This window comes from Oreochromis niloticus, linkage group LG7, assembly GCF_001858045.2.
Source record: "Oreochromis niloticus isolate F11D_XX linkage group LG7, O_niloticus_UMD_NMBU, whole genome shotgun sequence".
NCBI classification, from domain to species: domain Eukaryota; kingdom Metazoa; phylum Chordata; class Actinopteri; order Cichliformes; family Cichlidae; genus Oreochromis; species Oreochromis niloticus.
Window position 1 is genome coordinate 39,139,413 of NC_031972.2, and position 18,777 is coordinate 39,158,189.

The 18,777-nt window shown below is 39.9% G+C and overlaps 1 protein-coding gene across 1 annotated transcript in view; it reads right to left on the minus strand.

Moving 5' to 3' along the window:
* LOC100707465 (synaptic vesicle glycoprotein 2B) overlaps positions 1–18,495 on the minus strand; it is a 41,997-nt gene extending 23,502 nt beyond the window's left edge. The window contains exons 1-8 of the mRNA XM_003449243.5: positions 18,271–18,495; positions 12,527–13,112; positions 11,089–11,315; positions 8,191–8,371; positions 5,385–5,536; positions 4,038–4,171; positions 3,705–3,794; positions 311–424 (exon numbers count right to left, since the gene is read on the minus strand). Of these exons, the coding sequence (XP_003449291.1) occupies positions 311–424; positions 3,705–3,794; positions 4,038–4,171; positions 5,385–5,536; positions 8,191–8,371; positions 11,089–11,315; positions 12,527–12,699 (1,071 nt within the window). The 5' untranslated portion in view covers positions 12,700–13,112; positions 18,271–18,495. The remainder of the gene's footprint in view (positions 1–310; positions 425–3,704; positions 3,795–4,037; positions 4,172–5,384; positions 5,537–8,190; positions 8,372–11,088; positions 11,316–12,526; positions 13,113–18,270) is intronic.
* Between the last annotated feature and the right edge of the window lie 282 nt (positions 18,496–18,777).

Here is an 18,777-nt window from a genome sequence, read left to right on the forward strand (position 1 = left end):
AATAAATAATTAAAGTAATAATAATAACAATAATAAATTCATTTGTGTCATGTCTCTTGACACTTTCAACCTGGAGAGTTTTATTGTTATTTCTTGACATCCCTTGCACTATCTGGTGGAACATAACATTTAACTAGGACAAACCCACATTCACCCCTCTCTGACCCATCAGTAAATTCAATTTTATTTATATAGCGCCAAATCACAATAGGCACCTTATATTGTAAGGTAAAAAACCTACAATAATACAAAAAAAGCCCAAGCCAGATTCTGAGCTAGAGGTGGTGCTCCAGTCTGTGTTCCTACCTACCAGTTTACAGAGGGTCAGTGAGCGTACGGCCCATCGTTGTACAGGTGTTCTTGTTGCACTCTGAACCTCAAAAAAACCATCCTCAGTTGTCTTCGGGGTCTTGATGTGCACCACCTAAAAAAAAAAAAAAAAAGGAAACTTTTTGAAAAACACTGCGAAGTAGCTTTTTCTTAACATAACAGATTTCTTTAGCATCAGTTTGAGTTTCTCATCCAGACATTTTAAAATAAAAGCAGCTGCTTTAACCTGTAGCTGTTTCAGTCAAATCCAATGGTGGACTGGTGCCTCATGGTTCTCAATGTAATTAGGTGTGTTTACTTTACTTTATAGCATAAATTTATAGCAGAACAGACTTGGTTTCTCATTTAATGCTTTTTCTTTATTTTCATGACTATATACACTGTAAAACTACAAATGAACACATATGGAATTATTTATTAAATAAAAAAGCGTGAAATAAGTCAAAAAATGTTTTATATTTCAGATTCCTCGAAACAGCCAGCCTTTGCTTTGATTACTGCTCTGCACACTCTTGATGTATTCTCTTGATGAGCTTCATGAGGTCGTCACTTGAAATGGTTTTCCAACAGTCTTGAAGGAGTTCCCAGAGATGCTGAGAACTTGTTGGTGCTTTTGCCTTCACTCTGCAGTCCATCTCATCCCAAACCATCTCGATTGGGTTTAGGTCAAGTGACTGGAGGCCAAGCCATCTGGTGCAGCACTCCATTGCTCTCCTTCTTGGTCAAATAGCCCTTATACAGCCTGGAGGTGTGTTTGGGGTCATTGTCCTGTTGAAAAATAAATGATGGTCCAACTAAATGCAAATTGGATGGGATGGCATGGTGCACAGGATGCTGTGGTAGCCACGCTGGTTCAGTGTGTCTTCAGTTTTCAAGAAATCCCCAACAGTGTGACCAGCAAAGCACCTCCACACCTCTTCCTCCATGCTTCATGGTGGGAACCATGCATGTAGAGACCTTTTCTGCATCGCACAAAGACAGTGGATGGAAGGAAAGATCTCAAATTTGGACTCATCAGACCAAAGCACTGATTTCCATTGGTCTAATGTACATTTCTTGTGTTTCTTGGCCCAAACAAATCTCTTCTGCTTGTTGCTTTTCCTTAGTAGTGGTTTCTTAGCAGCTATTTGACCATAAAGGCCTGATTCATGTGGCCTCCTCTGAACAGTTGATGTAGAGATGAGTGCTACTGGAACTCTGTGTGCCATTTATCTGGGCTCTAACCTGAGGCACCACAGGGAACCGTGCTGTCCCCTCTTCTCTTCACCCTGTACACCTCTGACTTCTGAATCATGCCATATTCAGAAGTTTGCAGATGACACAGCCATCATGGAGTGTATCTGGGATGATCAGGAAGAGGAGTACAGGAGTCTGGTGAGGAACTTTGTTACATGGAGTCACACAGACCACCTGCAACTCAACACCTCAAAGACCAAGGAACTGGTTGTGGACTTCGGGAGGTCCAGACCAGGTCCACTGCCATTTCAGATAGAGGGAGAGGATGTGGAGGTGGTCAACAAGTACAAGTACCTTGGATTGTGGGTGGACAACAAACTGCACTGGTGATGCAACATGCAGCACCTGTATAAAAAAAAGCCAAAGCAGACTGTACTTCCTCAGGAGACTGAGGTCTTTCAACATCTGCAGGAAGCTCCTGGGGATGTTTTACCGGTTGGTGGTTGCCGGAGTACTATTCTATGCTGTGGTGTGCTGGGGGAGCAGCACAGCAAAGGAGGACTCATCCAGGCTGGAAAAACTAATCAGGAAGGCTGGCTCTGTGGTCGGCATGAAGCTGGACACTCTGGTGACAGTGGCAGAGAAGAGGACATTATGGACAATGTTGGGAGTCCTCTGCATATGGTCATAAACAACCAGAGGAGTCTGCTCAGCAACAGGTTGCTTCTCCCACAGTCTTGGACCAACAGACTTAAACAGTTTGATGGCGTGTTCGCTGGAGGGGAGAGGGAGGGGAAACAGGAGGACAAAGGAGGGCGACTAAGCTGCAGTGTTTTTTCCACTGTGCAATAGACTGTGCAATAATCACTGTGCTATCTTTTGCTTTGGCTGTCTACGTCTCATTAATGAGTATATTTCACTAGTATTCCTATTTATTCCTATTATATATTCTGTATTTATTAGTGCTGTCAGCGTTAATCTCGTTAAAATGTCGTTAACGCCATAACCGCATTAATGTGATGAATCTCCGTTAGCTCATTAACGCGGATCACCCCGTGCGTGGGGCTGCATGGCGTCAACGTGTTAGCGTGGTTAGCGCTTCAACGCGTTAGCACAGTTAGCTCATTAATGCGTTAGTGCCGTGCAGCCCCACGCATGGGGCGAGCTAACTGAGATTCACCACATTAATGCAGTTATGGCGTTAACGTCATTTTAACGAGATTAACGCTGACAGCACTAGTATTTATATATGTGTATATATGCTATATTTTTATGCTTATGTTCGTACTCTCTCATTCCCCTTTATTTGATATTCTAACTCTGTAATATGCAACTTCTGTCGGTGTTCTGCAACTGGAAACTGAATTTCCCGGAAGAACCCAGCAGATGAATTAATAAAGTTCTATCTCATTTAATCTAATCTAATCTAATCTCAAAATGAATAACAGATTGTGGGTCTGGATTCACCTCTTTCAATGTCTGAATGATGAAGCCCAACAGCATCTCCTGAGAAATAAAGCCCCAGGTCAAGATGGTTTTCCAGCATAATTTTACAAAGAATTTTGTGCTACACTAGCACCTACTTTTGTCAGAATGGTCACTCAAGTTCAGAATGATTAGACTCTATCTGCAAACATCATTAGTCTACTACATAAACCAGGCAAAGATCCTATGCTCCCATCCAGCTACTGCCCAGTTTCGCTTAGAAATGTAGACTTTAAAATACTTTGCAAAGTCCTTGCTTGAAGATTAGAAAAAATCACTTCATTCACAATATATTCTGACCAAACAGTTTTTTATCAAGGGTAGACACTCAGCCAATAATACACGCAGATTGATAAATATAATAGATTATTGCTCCATCAACATATTAGAAGCCACAGATGTTTCTTTAGATGCAAGAAAAGCAGGAAACCATGACAGTACCAAAATAATGACTGTGTTACTAAATATGTCACTAGAGCAATATATTTATGTGTCAGTGCATGGGTAAGTAAAGGTAAATTCAGAAATGACACCTATAAAAATGTGAATATCTTCACTTAACATTAATGCATGCTGTAAGCTGTTAATTATCCTTGAAAGGTTTCGTTTTATTGCTGATGATAAAAATGTAAAAAGTTACCATCAAATACAAAAAGCAATTTATTTTAAAGTGCAATAAGAATCATTATTGTTAATTAAAATCATTTACTTACAGTGAAGACTTTTTCTGGCTGCCCCTTGGCTCTCCAGTTAGTGTCATGGACCTGTTTTAGGATCATCCACGCGTCATCGTGTTTGCCATTCTGCTCCATATACAAACACAAGCAGATGTATTCAAACATACACACAGCCATGGAAAAACGTTTCAAAGGAAAAAAAACTGTTGTCAGTGTTCATCTATTGTAAATGTGAAGTATCTCTGTGAGCTCCAAGAACACTTTCATGGACTCTTTTAAATTGATAAACAACTATGCCAGCTATGTTCTTTCCACATGTGTACACTTTGCAGGCAGGTTTACAAAGAAATACTATGCTAGCAGTCTCACCTCCAGGAGGAAACGTGGGCTCTCGGGCATAAAGGTAAGTCCAACCAGAGAAGCAATTGCAGGGAGAGCCGCAACCAGGACGAACACTCGCCAGGCGTGGAACTGAAATTCTGTGCCCATACTGAAGCCCCAGCCTACACACACACACACACACACACACACACACACACACACACACACACACACACACACACACAAATCACTGTTTACAACAAGAAAAATTACAAGAAAAATACTAAGGTTTTACTTCAAACTGTCAGAAGTAGAAATGCATCATAAACAGTGATTCAGAACAGCATTAAGCAATGCAAGTAGTAAATGATGCATGTTTCCTCTCTGGGTTTACTGTAATTGTATGTCTTTGCAGCTGAGACTGTTCAGGGTATTCAGTCCAGACAGAACAGAGAAAATCTTTTGTTTTGTTTTGTTTTTCAACAGAAATAGTGATTTGTGGAACACTTTGTTACACTACCAAGCGTTGCACCAAGGCATGTCAGGTTCATTAGTTGTGTGCACTGGGTTGTTGATACAGCATGATTTATGTACAAGTCACCGTGACAATGCAATCAAACCGGGACAAACACATTTAGAAGGAGGCACTGCTGTACTGTACATTATTTCAAGGAAACACCTAGCTCAACTCAGAAACTACAGGATAACGTTGTGCATTACTTTGAGGTTTGAATGTGCCCCAGCACTAAAAACTTGCAGAAAGCCATAATCTACAGAATTTTATTGGTGTGAAATTGTGGAGCCATGCAAAATAGAGACTCCTATTGCACCTTTAGTAGTACAGTGCCTTGTCACTGGGACAGTTCTCTTGAAAGTACTAGCCATAATGCTAACCACTGCACTACTGTGCTGTTGATATGCAAGACTGATAGAAAATAAAACTTAATAGGTTGCACCTCTAACAATGAGGTCGAGGTCACTGAGATTAATTTCATTCATTTTCATTGTCCTATAAGTAAAAAGTCTCATTGAGATTAAAATGTCTTTCCAAAGGAGACCTGGCCAAGAGGGCAGCAAAAGTTACAACTGATTAGCTTTTTGTGGCTGACAAAACAAAACTATTGATATCTATTCACAAGTGTGTCAAAAATCTATCTAAAGAGCAATGAATATATCAATTTTTCCACTCTTATTCAAAGGTTACAACCAGTGTTTATAAATATACGTGACATGTAGACTGGCATAGTAAGGGGCTGAACCACAGCTCTTCAATAAGAAGTCTAGCTCCACTTTCTCCTGAACCATATCCACCACAGTTGTGAATGCACTCACTGGTCGGTATTGCTCACAAGCAAGAATGTAAAGTATCCTTTTTCATTTTTAAAACAGTCTTACCATATCTGGGTATAATTCCCCAGGCAGTGAATGAAGCATAGATCCCACCAATCATCCAGAACATACACAACCAGGACAGATGCTCTCCTCTCTTGTTCATCTGAAGAAACTCTGAGAAGTACGAGTACACGATCGGTGCTGTGCCACCAATGCTGAGAGCAAAGACAGAAAATAAGAAAGTAAGGCCACAACATTATTTTAAAGATTATTATATTCCCCCAGTGCAAAAAATGAAGAAAACACAAAAGCAGGTTGTGTTTTAGAAAAAGTCCACTGAAAATCACAGAGCAAAGATGTGTAAAGATATTCTGAGCAAAGCTGACGTTTTCTTGGAGGCAACAAGAGTTCATTTCAAATTTGTATCGCATTCTAAACGGCAGCAATCTGGGGTGGCATTTGATGGCACAGCTGCCCCAGAATTCAATTTGGCCTCCTTCAGCGTCACTGGACTTGAAGTGCTGTCAGTCTGAAAACATGACCAACATCACTGTAATGGAACATGGATACAAGTCGTGTGGCGAGAGTCTGTGTGGACTTGGAGGTTATGTGCGTATATGTGTATGTAAGAAGATTGGGGGTGGGGTGTCCGACTCTAAGGTGACTCTAAAATAATGCTTGACTTTGACGTGTATGATTTAATAAAAGAAATTATATTTACTATCATGTGGTTGACAAACATGGAGTTTTGAAAAGAAAAAGTATTCCCAAGTATTTGAAATAAAAAGATGTGCAGATGGATGTTCATGTGAGAATGAGCTACCAATAAATCTAATTGAAGTGAAATTGCATAAAATGAATGAAACATGAAGTGAAGTGCATCCATATGTAACTGAGTGTTCAAATGGGAATTACTAAGAAGTCATGTTAAAGGACAACATAGAAAAGAAGAAAATGTAATGAAGTGATTTTAAAGTTTCAACTTTGTTTTAAATCATGTATGTAGAAAAGTAAGAGAGAGGATGACAGGATGTAGCTGGACATCGGGTGATAGATGTCAACAACGGTGACTAGACGTCACAATGGGTTGTTCAGAATAGATAAGTGGTTCTTCCCTTTGTCTCCTGTGAGATGAGCAGTTCAGAAGATTTGATCTAAGAAGTTCATATTTAGAAATTCCAGGAGAGACACCAGAGGGATCAACCACTGCTTGATTATTGTTGCACACACAAGACACTTGATCCAAACTATAACTTACCCTGCCATGATGCTGTTGATACATACAAACAAAAGCTATCCCATTGTTCTACTAGAATCTGTGTTTTGCTGCTAAGTTTTCCAAGCATTCTCCCACATGCCACATTTTCAGTCATTCTCTCCCTCCACACATTCAGGGTTGAGATTCTTTCCACAGTGTTAAAATAAGACGAACACAGGTCACAAGCCCAGTGTTTGACACTCTGAAGCCTACTTTATCTAGATGTGGCACCTCACCCCTGTCCCCCAGTAGGCACAATCTTGGTGATTTCTGTAATTTACATTTGTTCCAGCTCTCCATGTATTTTAAAACAATTTCCCATATTGAGAAGACCACTGGACATTCCCACAAAGCATCCAACAGAGTACCTTTTGCTTCTTGGCATTTCCAACACATGTCATCTTTACTCATGCACATTTTATGAAGTCTCGTTGGTGTTTAGTCGTAGCTGCTGTGAATTTTATATCGGATAAATTTACCTCTAGCTTCCCTGATTTAAAGTCCATTTTCAGAAATAATTGAATTCCATGCTCCCTCATCAAGAGTACAATCCAGATCTCTTTCTCAAATACTTTTAAGACTTTTACGTGTATTGTTTTTAACCCAATGACCTAAATTACACCATTTTGACACCTTCGTAAGTTAAGGCACAGCAACTGCAAACTTAATTTAACTTAATCTGAAAGAAAACAGACTTGTCTTGGCTAAATTAGAAAAGATAGCCATGGCCATTAAAAGAAAAACATTGAAAACAAATATGCCCCATCTGAATGCAATTTGGCTCAATATGGAAACTCATTTACTTCTGCATTGTGTAAAAAAATGTTCTTCACTTGGGTTGAGGAGATTCCAGTCAACTGAGGTGTGTTTTACTCCACCTTCAGTTGATAATCTTCACTATGGTAGCTGCTATAGGACAAATATGTTTTAGTTAACTAAGAGAGACCAAAATATTACATTTACACTTTAGCTTATGAGGCTGTTTAGTGTGTTTCTGCTACTGTCTGGACCAGCTCTGGATCCAACAGCCATCCCTATCTCTGGATGGCTGTCAGTCCACTGTTTACCTCAGCTGTTAATGTGGGGTAAAAAGCATCCACCCTAATTTACTTTGAAAAAGGCTTTAAAACTGTGATGAGAGCCATACTGAAGTGAGTTGTTGAGGATATGCTGAACTGTTGGTAACGCTACTGTTAGCTCCTGTTAACCAGCGTTAGTGAAACTGTCTTTGAAGCTAATATAACTCTGTTGGACTCTGATGCTTGAGAAAATGTAAGATCAAAGTCCCAGAAAGTTGGTTCTGTTTGTCTGGATGTAGCATTTTCAGTGGGAGAAACATTTTCGCCACTCATCCAAGTGACTTCTTCAGTCTCAACTGACTGCAGGTTTCCCCAACCTTATAAAAAGTACATTTGCATAATGATTGCATCGCATCATTGAAAGAGTGTCCACTGGTCTGTAGGTGTAAATAGACTTTAGAGTCTGATAGCACATCACAGAAGAGTTAGCTCTTCTGTGATGTGCTATCAGCTTAGCCAGAGGTTGTTTGGTTTCCCCTGTGTGTGTGTGTGTGTGTGTGTGTGTGTGTGTGTGTGTGTGTGTGTGCATTACCCAATGCCAGAAAGCAGTCTGAAGAAGAGAAAGAAGCTGTAACCCTGAGCGAAGGAAGACATGAATGCAAAGATACAGTTTATAGATAATGCCAGAATCAGACATTGCCGACGGCCAACTTTGTCTGCCAGTCCTCCCCACAGAAATGCTCCCACCATCATGCTCAGGAAAACGATGAGACCTGCACAAAGAAGAAGTAATAGAGGATACCATATCAAACTATTTAATACTAAGGATATGTTGCAAAACCTCAATATACTCAAAATCAAAACCGCATCTGATTAGTTTCATCTCTGTTACACTGGTGTTTCTACTCCTCCCTGATTGCCTTTTGTGTCTGTGTGTATCTAAAGCCTCAGTTTGTCGTTTGCTTGTGTCGTCACTGTGTATTCTGGCTGTTTGTTCCCAACTTATTTATTTAACTTTCTCTTAAATTTGGTTTTGTTTTCTTTCCCATGGATTTATACCAGCCTAAAAAAATGGATCACTTTTTTGCTTTTTCCTCACTTCATCACACTCTACCATGACACACCTATTATCAAACATGCTCTGCAGAAATATATGAAATCAAATTCCTTCTTTACCTTGTTTGGTATGATTGCTTTAGCCTTAGGCAAGCATTTAACATTGATTGGTGCCAGACATTGGCATGCTGACAATATTTTAAACCAGTGTACAGATGGCCATGCAACACGGGAGACCTGTGACTCATACTGGTCTCCAGTATTTTACAACACGTGTAAAATATCTGTTTCACAAAGGTCCAGGGACACCTGGGCAGCACCCATATGCTTTTTTCAAGGTCAGGACAAAAAGCATTGGTGTGTCACTCTACTGATTCAGAACACGAACACAGACAACCACGTTTAAAAATATCGGTTACGACCAAACCTTGACAATTCAATTCAGTTTTATTTATATAACACTAAATCACAACAGCAGTCGCCTTAATGTGCTTTATATTGGAAGGTAAGCACCCAACATTAATACATAGAAAACCTTAAAAATCAGACATCAGGGAAAAAGGATAAACTCCCTTTTAACAGGAAGAAACCTCAGACAGAACCAGGCTCAGGCAGCAGCCTGTGACCAGCTGGGGATAAGGATGGGAATTGATAAGAATTTAGCAATTCCGATTCCATTATCTATTTCACTTGTTGATTCGAGCCTTTATTGATTGTCATTCTCATCAATGAGAGTTACCACCGACGCTAATCAGCATGTCATTACATTACATTCATGTAAATTGACTGCATACTGCGTTGTCAAATGTTTGTGCATGTTGGAGGCATTTCCCCTCTTTTGTTGAGATTGGTGTTAGGGTTATTACTCAAAAAAAGTAAAGTATTACATATATTACATGAATACCTTTCTTAAACAAAGTGCAGTACTTTACTTGACTACTAAATTCACTGCGGAGAGATTAACTGACCTAAAAACAACTACAGACATGAATAACTTATTCTTCCTATTTACATCAGTTCACACAAACTACGATTTTATTACTTTTTAGATTTTAAACTGATAGAAACTAACAAACATCACAAGTGAAAACCTGATTCACATGGTGACTTTTCCTCAGAAAAATGCCGTTTTCATCTCGAGTCATTTGGCTCAACAGTTACCAGAGGTAAAAAGAAAGCCTCACCTACAGCCCAGACATTTTTTGTTCACTATCGACTTCTTGTATTTAATATATTATCTCCCCCTGCAGGTAATGCAATTTCTGCACGCAGTAATGCAACTTCTTCATGCGTATTCATTTCACATTTTAAGGAGGCAAAGCATGAAGTGGACACGGTGGACTGGCGTGTCTATTACACGTTTAGCCGTGCTACTGGGTTGAAAAATTGCATCAGTAACTGAAAGGGTCACAGCAGAGGGAGCTACATGAGATTTCTCATCATTGCCAGATTATCTTGGTATGATACCTGGATATAGTGTTGACTACTGCAAAGTCATTTTAAGGTTTTTCTCATCAGTGATATAATAACTTGCGGTACATCTTAATCTGTTGCCACTGAAACATTTCAATATATTTAAAAAAATCTATTGTGGTGCCCATTTATCACATCAACATGTTATTGTGATAAGGCAAACAGACTTACTGTGTTCTTGTGCCTGGGTTGACAGCAAGAAAAAACTACCAGCTAAAAGCTGCAAGCAAAAAGGAAAAAGAATATTCTCCAGCTTAAGTAATAATACTTTTGGTTAAGCATTACAAAAAAAAAAATCATTTCTGATGTTATGACACCTTGGCATTGTTTAAGGCACACTGTTGAAGTAATACAAACATCTAAGAAGCTGATTATTAAATTACTCCTGTAAAAAAAAGCTAGCAAATACACTTCAACACTTGGAATATACTCCAGATCTTTTATTTTCTACATTTTGATAATATAAAGTGAACAGGCCTCATCTGGGTATGAATCCCTGAGATGTGGAGCTATTTATGAAAATTAATGTAGCTCCCCCTAAACGGTTAATGAAATGCTGTTGTTAAACCCCTTGAATTAAAGTTGAAAGTCCTCACTTCAATTACATATTCATCTTTTGATTTAAAAGCCACTATACAAAACTGCACCATTGTCCAAATACTGCTGGACAAGCACTGCTTGCTTTGACAGAACAACACAGATGTAGTGCACCTGTGGGTAGAGTGGGTCATCTACCAGTTGGAAAATTGGAGGATTCATCCTTTCCTGTCAACGTGTCAAAGTATTCAAGATACTGAATCCCCAGTTGTCCCTGATACATTAACTGGTGAGTTGAGTGTGTGTGTGAAGGTAGGTAAAGGCAGTGTGTGAATGTGTGAAGTACTTTGAGTGCTCACATTGAGAAGGAAGGGACCTCGGATTGTGCTTATTCTAAACAACAATCACTAGAGCTAAAGCTTACCCAGCATTCCTTTCTCTGCATTGGACAGACACAGGTCCTTTTCTGCAGACGGTAGAACAAATGCAACCACAAAACATTCAACTCCATCAGCCATTAGAGCCAGGCCCAGCACTATGAAGAGCATCCACTGGAATTTCCCATGACCACATTCTTCCATGATGTACTCATACTGCTCAGATAACTCCTCTAGATCAGATGCTGCACTGCTAGCTGTTTGAGCTTTAGCCCTGGAAGAAGCCATGAAGACAAAAGAAAATGTGAATCTTTGACAACACTGAAAACCAGATCTGATTACACTGTCCTGAATATATAATAATAATAATGTATACTTTATTGATCCCTGTGGGGAAATTACTCTCTCTGCAGAGGGTGCCCGCAAATCAGGCGCCCGGAGAGCAGTGTGTATGGACGCTACCTTGCTCAGGGGTACCTCAGGGTAGCCATTCAGTGGATTCAAACCCCCTACCTTCTGATCATGGGGTGACCACGCTACCTACTGAGCTATCCCTGCCCTATATCTGGTTATTATTGCTGTCACTCTCAGACATGCTATCATGGAAATTATTAGGTTTTGTGTCCAATTTTTGAGTTTTTATTTTTGCATTCCCGTATTTACGGTGGTTTTTTTTTTTTTTAATTTAAGCTTAACCCTTTCATGCATAGTGGTCACTACAGTGGAAAGCTGTTCAAAGGCTGTTTTCTTGTATTTGTGTCAGTGTTGATGGTATACTTGCACATAAACCACTGCACAGGACACTGACGTGTCACTCCATACCCTGCCACCCACTGGTCCTTTAATGTTACTATAGATATATGATGTGTTTCATTGTAATTATTGTTACTTAACCCTTTCATGCATGAATTATGATAACCTCAATCAAGATTTTTTTTCTTAAGTACTTTATTCACCTTTTCATGCCTAAAGATGGATAAAAATACTTAAGAAAAAAATCCTGATTGAGGTTGTCATAATTCATGCATGAAAGGGTTAAGTAACATTTAGTTTTTGGGGGGGTTTTGCAGATTTTAATGATATACTATTTATTATTACAGATAAACTTAAATAGCAGTATATTCCCTCTGCAATATTAAAGAAATATGCACAATAATGAATCACTAATTATAATCCAGTATTATATATGATTCTGCATTTTAGTTCAGACACTTTCAGTATATTTTGATGCTAAAAAATGTACACTAATATTTAAACAGTCTGTAAAACAATTATTAAATATAAAACAAAGTTTAAACTCCTGTGCAGTGGCCCTTTTTACTTAGTTTCTGTGATATGGCACAAACTTGTAGATGCATTTATCACTGATCCATTTTTCAGATTTCCTGAGACCCCCTTCACCACCAGCTACTACTTATTCACTCTACAGTGAGAGTGCCCTTTCTGGGGCATTTACACAGAAACATTAAATATGCAGTGCCTCACCATGCAGCTCTCTGTGCAGCCTTTGTGTCGTCAGGATGTGGAATCCCTTGATATTCTCCTTCATACATCTGATCCTCTTCATCATGTCCTTCAGTCACATCACTTGCTGCATCGTCTTCCTGAAGAGGGTAGTCTCCTTGGTTGTATATGTTGTTCTGGTAGTGGTCAGCCATCTTGGCCTACTAGACCAGCTAGTCTAACTGTTAATATAACTGTAAATTAAAGGTTTTGTTTGGCTTGTTAATTATGTCAGTTCTGAATTTTAGGGGAAAATATAGTTGTCAGAAAATAGCAGTTGGAGTTCTTAGTTAATCATACTGACTTACTACCCTTAAAAACTACTTTCAGGGTCATTAGTCACTTTGCTCCACTTACTGGTTTTTAAACTTAACAGCAAATAAAGGTCTATTAATAACATCACACCATCAGTCTGTATGCTTTGCAGTGCAGCTTATTCAGGTGTGACTGTCCCAGTAAGACAAAACTTGTCTGTGTCATGAGTAACTTCTGCTCCATGTTGTGCTTCTTATGGTGCTGTTAGTGGTAATTCCAAATTCCTGTGAGGTCTTCTCTTCAAAGTTCACTCCTGAAAACAATAAAATTGGTTAGTTTTTTGTACACTGTGACACTTGGAACACAGAAGACCTGAACTACCAAAATATGCTTTTTTAAACGTATTTATTTTTTCTGCTGGTTATGGTGGTGGTGATGGTGGTGATGATGGAGGTGGTTACTGCTGATGAGCACTCTTTCAGTGTTCTGTGCTCTTGCGTCAATTCTCCTGTATTAAGTTAATTTGTATGACTGTGTTTCCCGTTTGGTTTCTTTTCAAACTTCCTTCTTTATTTTAAAATGTTGTTGCCCCTTGTGCCTTTCTTTTAGATTTGCTTTCCTTGGCTCATTATCCATCATTTATGGTGCTTTCCTGAACAACTCAGAAATTGGAAATTCCGAGTTCCCAGTCGGAAATCTTTTGTTCCCAGTCGGAAATGAACTCAGATTTGAAGTGAGTTAGCAATCCAAGTTGGCAGCATGCAACGTAAACAGTAGTAAAACTGTAAACTTTTTCAAACTCTTTCAAGCCATATGCAGAGCATTGATCAGTCTCTATCCGTAGATGCGTTTTTAAGCACCAAAACATAAACATTATGGTGTATTGTTAGTGATAGTGAATCTACCCTGTTAGGAATCAAAACAAAGGCTAAAATGATGGACACGCTGTGGGTGCTAATAGGACATGAGAGAGGAAAGTGAATGCAGTCTGTTATGCTTCACAGAGACATGGCTGCTCCCAGACCTCAGTGCCACAGTACGCAGGTTCTTCATTATTCAGGCTGACAGAGACGCCAAGCTGAGCAGTAAGAAGAAACAAGAAGAGACTGTAGTGCTTGTTAATGAAAGGTGGTGCAATCCAGGACATGTGCACGTAGGAACATCTCTGGTTGCCTGAAACTGAACTTTTAGCTGAGGCTATTATTTACTACAGGAATTCTCCTGCACTATTAGTGATCAGTGTTTACATCACCACCATGGAGCAGTGGCAGGCGACATCAGACACACAACTGTCGCGACCTACAGTGTAGGCATCCAGTGGCATTCATCACCATCAGCGCTGATTTTAACTATATAAATATGACTTCACTCTGCCAACTATCCAGCTCACCTTGAGTTAGCAAACTCAACATGGCAGCACTCAACATAAACACTAGTAAAACTGTAAACTTTTAAGGTGTACTGTGGACTGCAAAACACGGGAAAGTAAAGCCCTTTTTCAATAAGGACCTACTCGGCTCGAGGCGGCACGACTCAGCTTCTCCTTTACAATCGAGTACCACCGAATGTGCATGGGGTTGTTATAGCAGTGTGGCTGAACATCTTGTGATGGGACATAAACACTACAACAAAGGTGGACGTTGAGCCGATGGTATACCAGCTGCTCAGTCTGCAGTTTTCCATCAGACGGGGACCATGGTGTTGTTTCTGTGCAGCCGTTTACTTCATTGCCAGGTTTCAAAATAGGCTGGAAACCAAACGCTAGCTGCCCCAGAAAGTTAATTCTATTAACATTTTCAGTGGGAGAAACGTTTCCTCACTCGTCCAAGTGAATTCTTCAGTCTCAGCTGACTGCAGGTTTCCCCAACCTTATAAACAGTACTTTTGCATAATGATGAAAACTAGCACCACTGACTAACAATGGGCCATGAGGTCAGTTTCATGATCATTAATATGCAATTTGTCATGACCATTGATCAACAACCACTGACCAAAGCTCATTGATCAATGGCCATGAGTATCATTCACAGAGTATAGGGGAATGGCTGCAATCACAGCATTATAAGATGGTGAAAGATGTACCCTTAGGCCCCCTCCTCGATTTTCATGTAAATGGCCTCCTTTACTCCCCGCTCAAACCAGCGTTCCTCCCCGTCCAGGATGTGTACAGTCCTGGAGCCCTGGCGGGACAAGTTAGCTCGTTTGTGTTGTGTCATCCACTTAGCCAGGGATTGTTTGGTTTCCCCGATGTATAAAGCATGGCAATGCTTCTCCGGGCACTTTACAGAGTACACTACATTACTCTATTTGTGTGGGGCGATCCAATCCTTGGGGTGGATGGGTTTTTGGCCCAGCATCTTTTGGGGTCTGAAAACTACAGAGACACGAAGTGTTTAGAGAAAATGCATCTCAAGTGCTCCAATACTCCTGACACATAAGGAATCACTAGGTTTTCGTCTAGGCAGCAGTTGTCCTTCCTCCTCCGTGATCGCCTGCAGTCAGCTGAGACTTAAGAAGTCACTTGCATGAGTGATGAAATGTTTCTCCCACTGAAAAATGTCCAGATAAACAGAATAGACTTACCTGGATGATTGAGCGTGTATCAAGATGTTAGATAGAAAGCACTTAAAGAGAAAGAGCATAGGGGGAAAAAGTGCTTGTGCAAATGGGTGGGAATGGGTGAATGAGGCAAGAGGCAATGAGTTGCTTTAAGTGCTCAAATAGAGTATAAGAACCAGTCCATTTACCATTTACCAAACCAGAGTTTCCCTCCTCTCCAGTTTAACAGACTCAGAGTTGTTAGCAAAATCTACTTCCTGGAATAGGGCCATGGGCATTACTCTGTGTGATTCAGCAAAATGCTGCAAAAATTATCAGACAGTGCTTTGCAGTGCAAATGGATAATGACTCAAAGCTTACTGCAATTGCAACCCAAGAATTTCTCAAGGCAAAGAAATTATATATTCCTCAGTGGCCAACTGTTTTGAACCCAGTAGAGCATGTTTTACAGTTTTTAACAAAAGTCTTTATATTTAAAATTTAATAACCCATGCCATTTTATCAAATGGTGTGTACACACACACACACACACACACACACACACACACACACGTGCACACTGTAGCTTTCCAAGGTCAGCAGAAAGCACAATGCAAGCCTCTAAAACACTACTTCCTGTAAACTGAGATCAGAGGATGAAAACACACACAATTCTCTTCCCCTCAGGGCAGTGGAGAGGCGTCTAACAATATAATATAGAAGGTATCCCTCTTGCATGGCAAGCATCCTGTCATCATGACAACCAATATAAAGATATAAACTGTTTAACTGTGATGAGAGACAAACATAGCTATTCTCAAACCTGTGATGATAGATGTGAGGAGAGGGAGCTGAAGAGGACGCTTCAGCATCAAGCCTAGTCATTTACACCAGATTAATAATGCATCGCGTTTCTTTGTACAGCAGTACACACACAGAGAGAGAGAGAGAGAGAGAGAGAGAAAGATAGAAGCACAGACTGGGTAAAATGTACTCTACTGATTCAAAACGGAGGAGGCTTGACTTTTTTTCCTTCTGATTTTCATTTTTATCTCGATTTTTCAACTGTTACTGGTGTCCCACATCTCTATTATCACTAAAAGACAGGAGACAAGTGTTACATGTACAGTATTACTGCTTTTTTATGCACATAAGCATCATTATATATGTGTATAAGTTTAACTTTGAATCTGTGTATGTTGCATGCAGATGATGTATATAGGCAGATGTATGAAAAAAACTGCATAAAGTTAATTGAAAGTAAAGCACAGAGAGAAATATTTATTTAAATTTTTAAAAGAAATGAATTCTAGCTGGAATTCAGTTTATTATTATTATTATTATCATTATTTTATTATTATGTTTTTTTACATCATAAGTCCCAGAGTGTCTACTTCTACATCTCCTTTAAGGGTCAGACTTTTTTTCTCTCATTATGAAACTTCCTACTACCTACTACCTCTCGCCCCTGCATGCAGTTTTTATCCTTCAAGCTCGGGTCCTCTACCAGAGGCCTGGGAGCTTGAGGGTCCTGCGCAGTATCTTAGCTGTTCCTAGGACTGCGCTCTCCTGGACCGAGATCTCGGATGTTGTTCCTGGGATCTGCTGGAGCCACTCGGCTAGCTTGGGAGTCACTGCACCTAGTGCTCCGATTACCACTGGGACCACTGTTACCTTCACCCTCCACATCTTCTCAAGCTCTTCTCTGAGCCCTTGGTATTTCTCCAGCTTCTCGAGTTCCTTCTTCCTGATGTTGCTGTCATTCGGTTTGCTACATCTATCACTACAGCCATCTTCTTCCATTTGTTTACCACCACTATATCCGGTTGGTTAGCCATCACCATTTTGGAAGTCCCACAGGATGTTAGCTCAGCCATTCTCCACCACCATAGGGGCGTCTCCCATTTAGACCTCGTGACTTCCAGGCCATACTCCGCACAGATGTTTCTGTACTGTATATATACATACATATATATATATATATATATATATATATACAGTTTATGTTCTATCTTTCTCTGTGCTCTCCTTTTTTAATTTAATTCTTCCTCTCAACCCCACCAGTGTTGAGAGATGGCTGCCGTTCCCTGAGCCCCCTCCTAAAAATGAGTTCCTTGTTCCCTTTTCTTAAGAAATGCAAATTATATCCACTTTTTGAATTGGTTTATCAACTTCTAAAGAAGTTGATAAATTTATTTCAACACAGAGCGAGTTTTATTCTTTCATATTTCCTTCCAGACAACTCAGTTGTGGGGGAATTTGTTTTACATAAGCCCTAAATTTAGAGGCGTGGCTGCTTTGATTGACAGTTTAGCTGTACTGTAGCTAAAAGCTCTTATAGGCATCACACCCTCTAAATCAACTAAATGGACCTTTTTATAATTATATGGCATGGTGTGTGGTTCAGCCTGTCCAAGAAGCTGCAGTTTTGGTGAGTAAAATTCTGGTATCTTATTAGATTCCTTGTTAGCAATAATTAGAGGGTATGTGTGTTGCACCTGTACAGTTTGTGTATAACCAAATCAAACCAAGCTTGAAAACATTAGTTGATAACTTTGTACTGACACTGAGCATTTAAAATAGTCCAAAGCCACAAGGTGGTGTCATGTCGTAGATGCACAGATTTTACGTACAAATTCTGCACTAAATAGAGTGTTTGTGCTGCTCAGTCTGGAATTTGAAGGAGCACTGTACGCGATTGTGTTTCAGTTTATCTGAAAAAAAACTAGACCAAGAAGAGGATAATTGTAATATTTCATATTAAATGCAATAAAAATTTATTTTAAAAAGATTGCTAAGGTATTATTTAGTCCAAACCTCAGTTGAATATGCCAATATTTGGAAATCTTACTTTTTAAAATGAACAAAGTGTAAAGCTCTTCCAATCTAAGTCAATAACATAAAGAAACATTCAGAAAAATGACTTCTCTTACCAGGACAAAACGAGTTGAAGCTCCCAGTCACACATCAGATCTTTCTTTAAAATTCACTTGTAGCCTGAAAAAAATCTAGTCTGGACTTTCTGCCCTAAAAATGTAAAGAGCATCAACATACACAGGCACGACTGAGGGATTAGGGCTGGGAGGGATTTACTAGCAGCCCCCTCTCCTCCTCCTTCCTCTTCTCTCACTGCAGCACTCCTCCCTGAAGCCTCCTGCCACATTCACAGTGGTACAGTCCACCCCTGTGGTACAATGCACACAAGAAGATGCCATTTATTCATCAAAAGGGGAGAGCAAGAGCTGGGGCGTGGGCTGGGGATGGGAAAAGGGATGGGCGTGGAGGGGGTATTGAAAGAGGCATATGGGTGGCCAGTGAAAAAGGAAATGGAGACAGGGAGGAGGAGGTGATGTGATAGTTGTGTTGACTTAGTGTGAGATGCTTGATAAGATGTCTTCTCTGTGATGATGTGAAAGTCCTGCAGCTTTACAACCATGAAT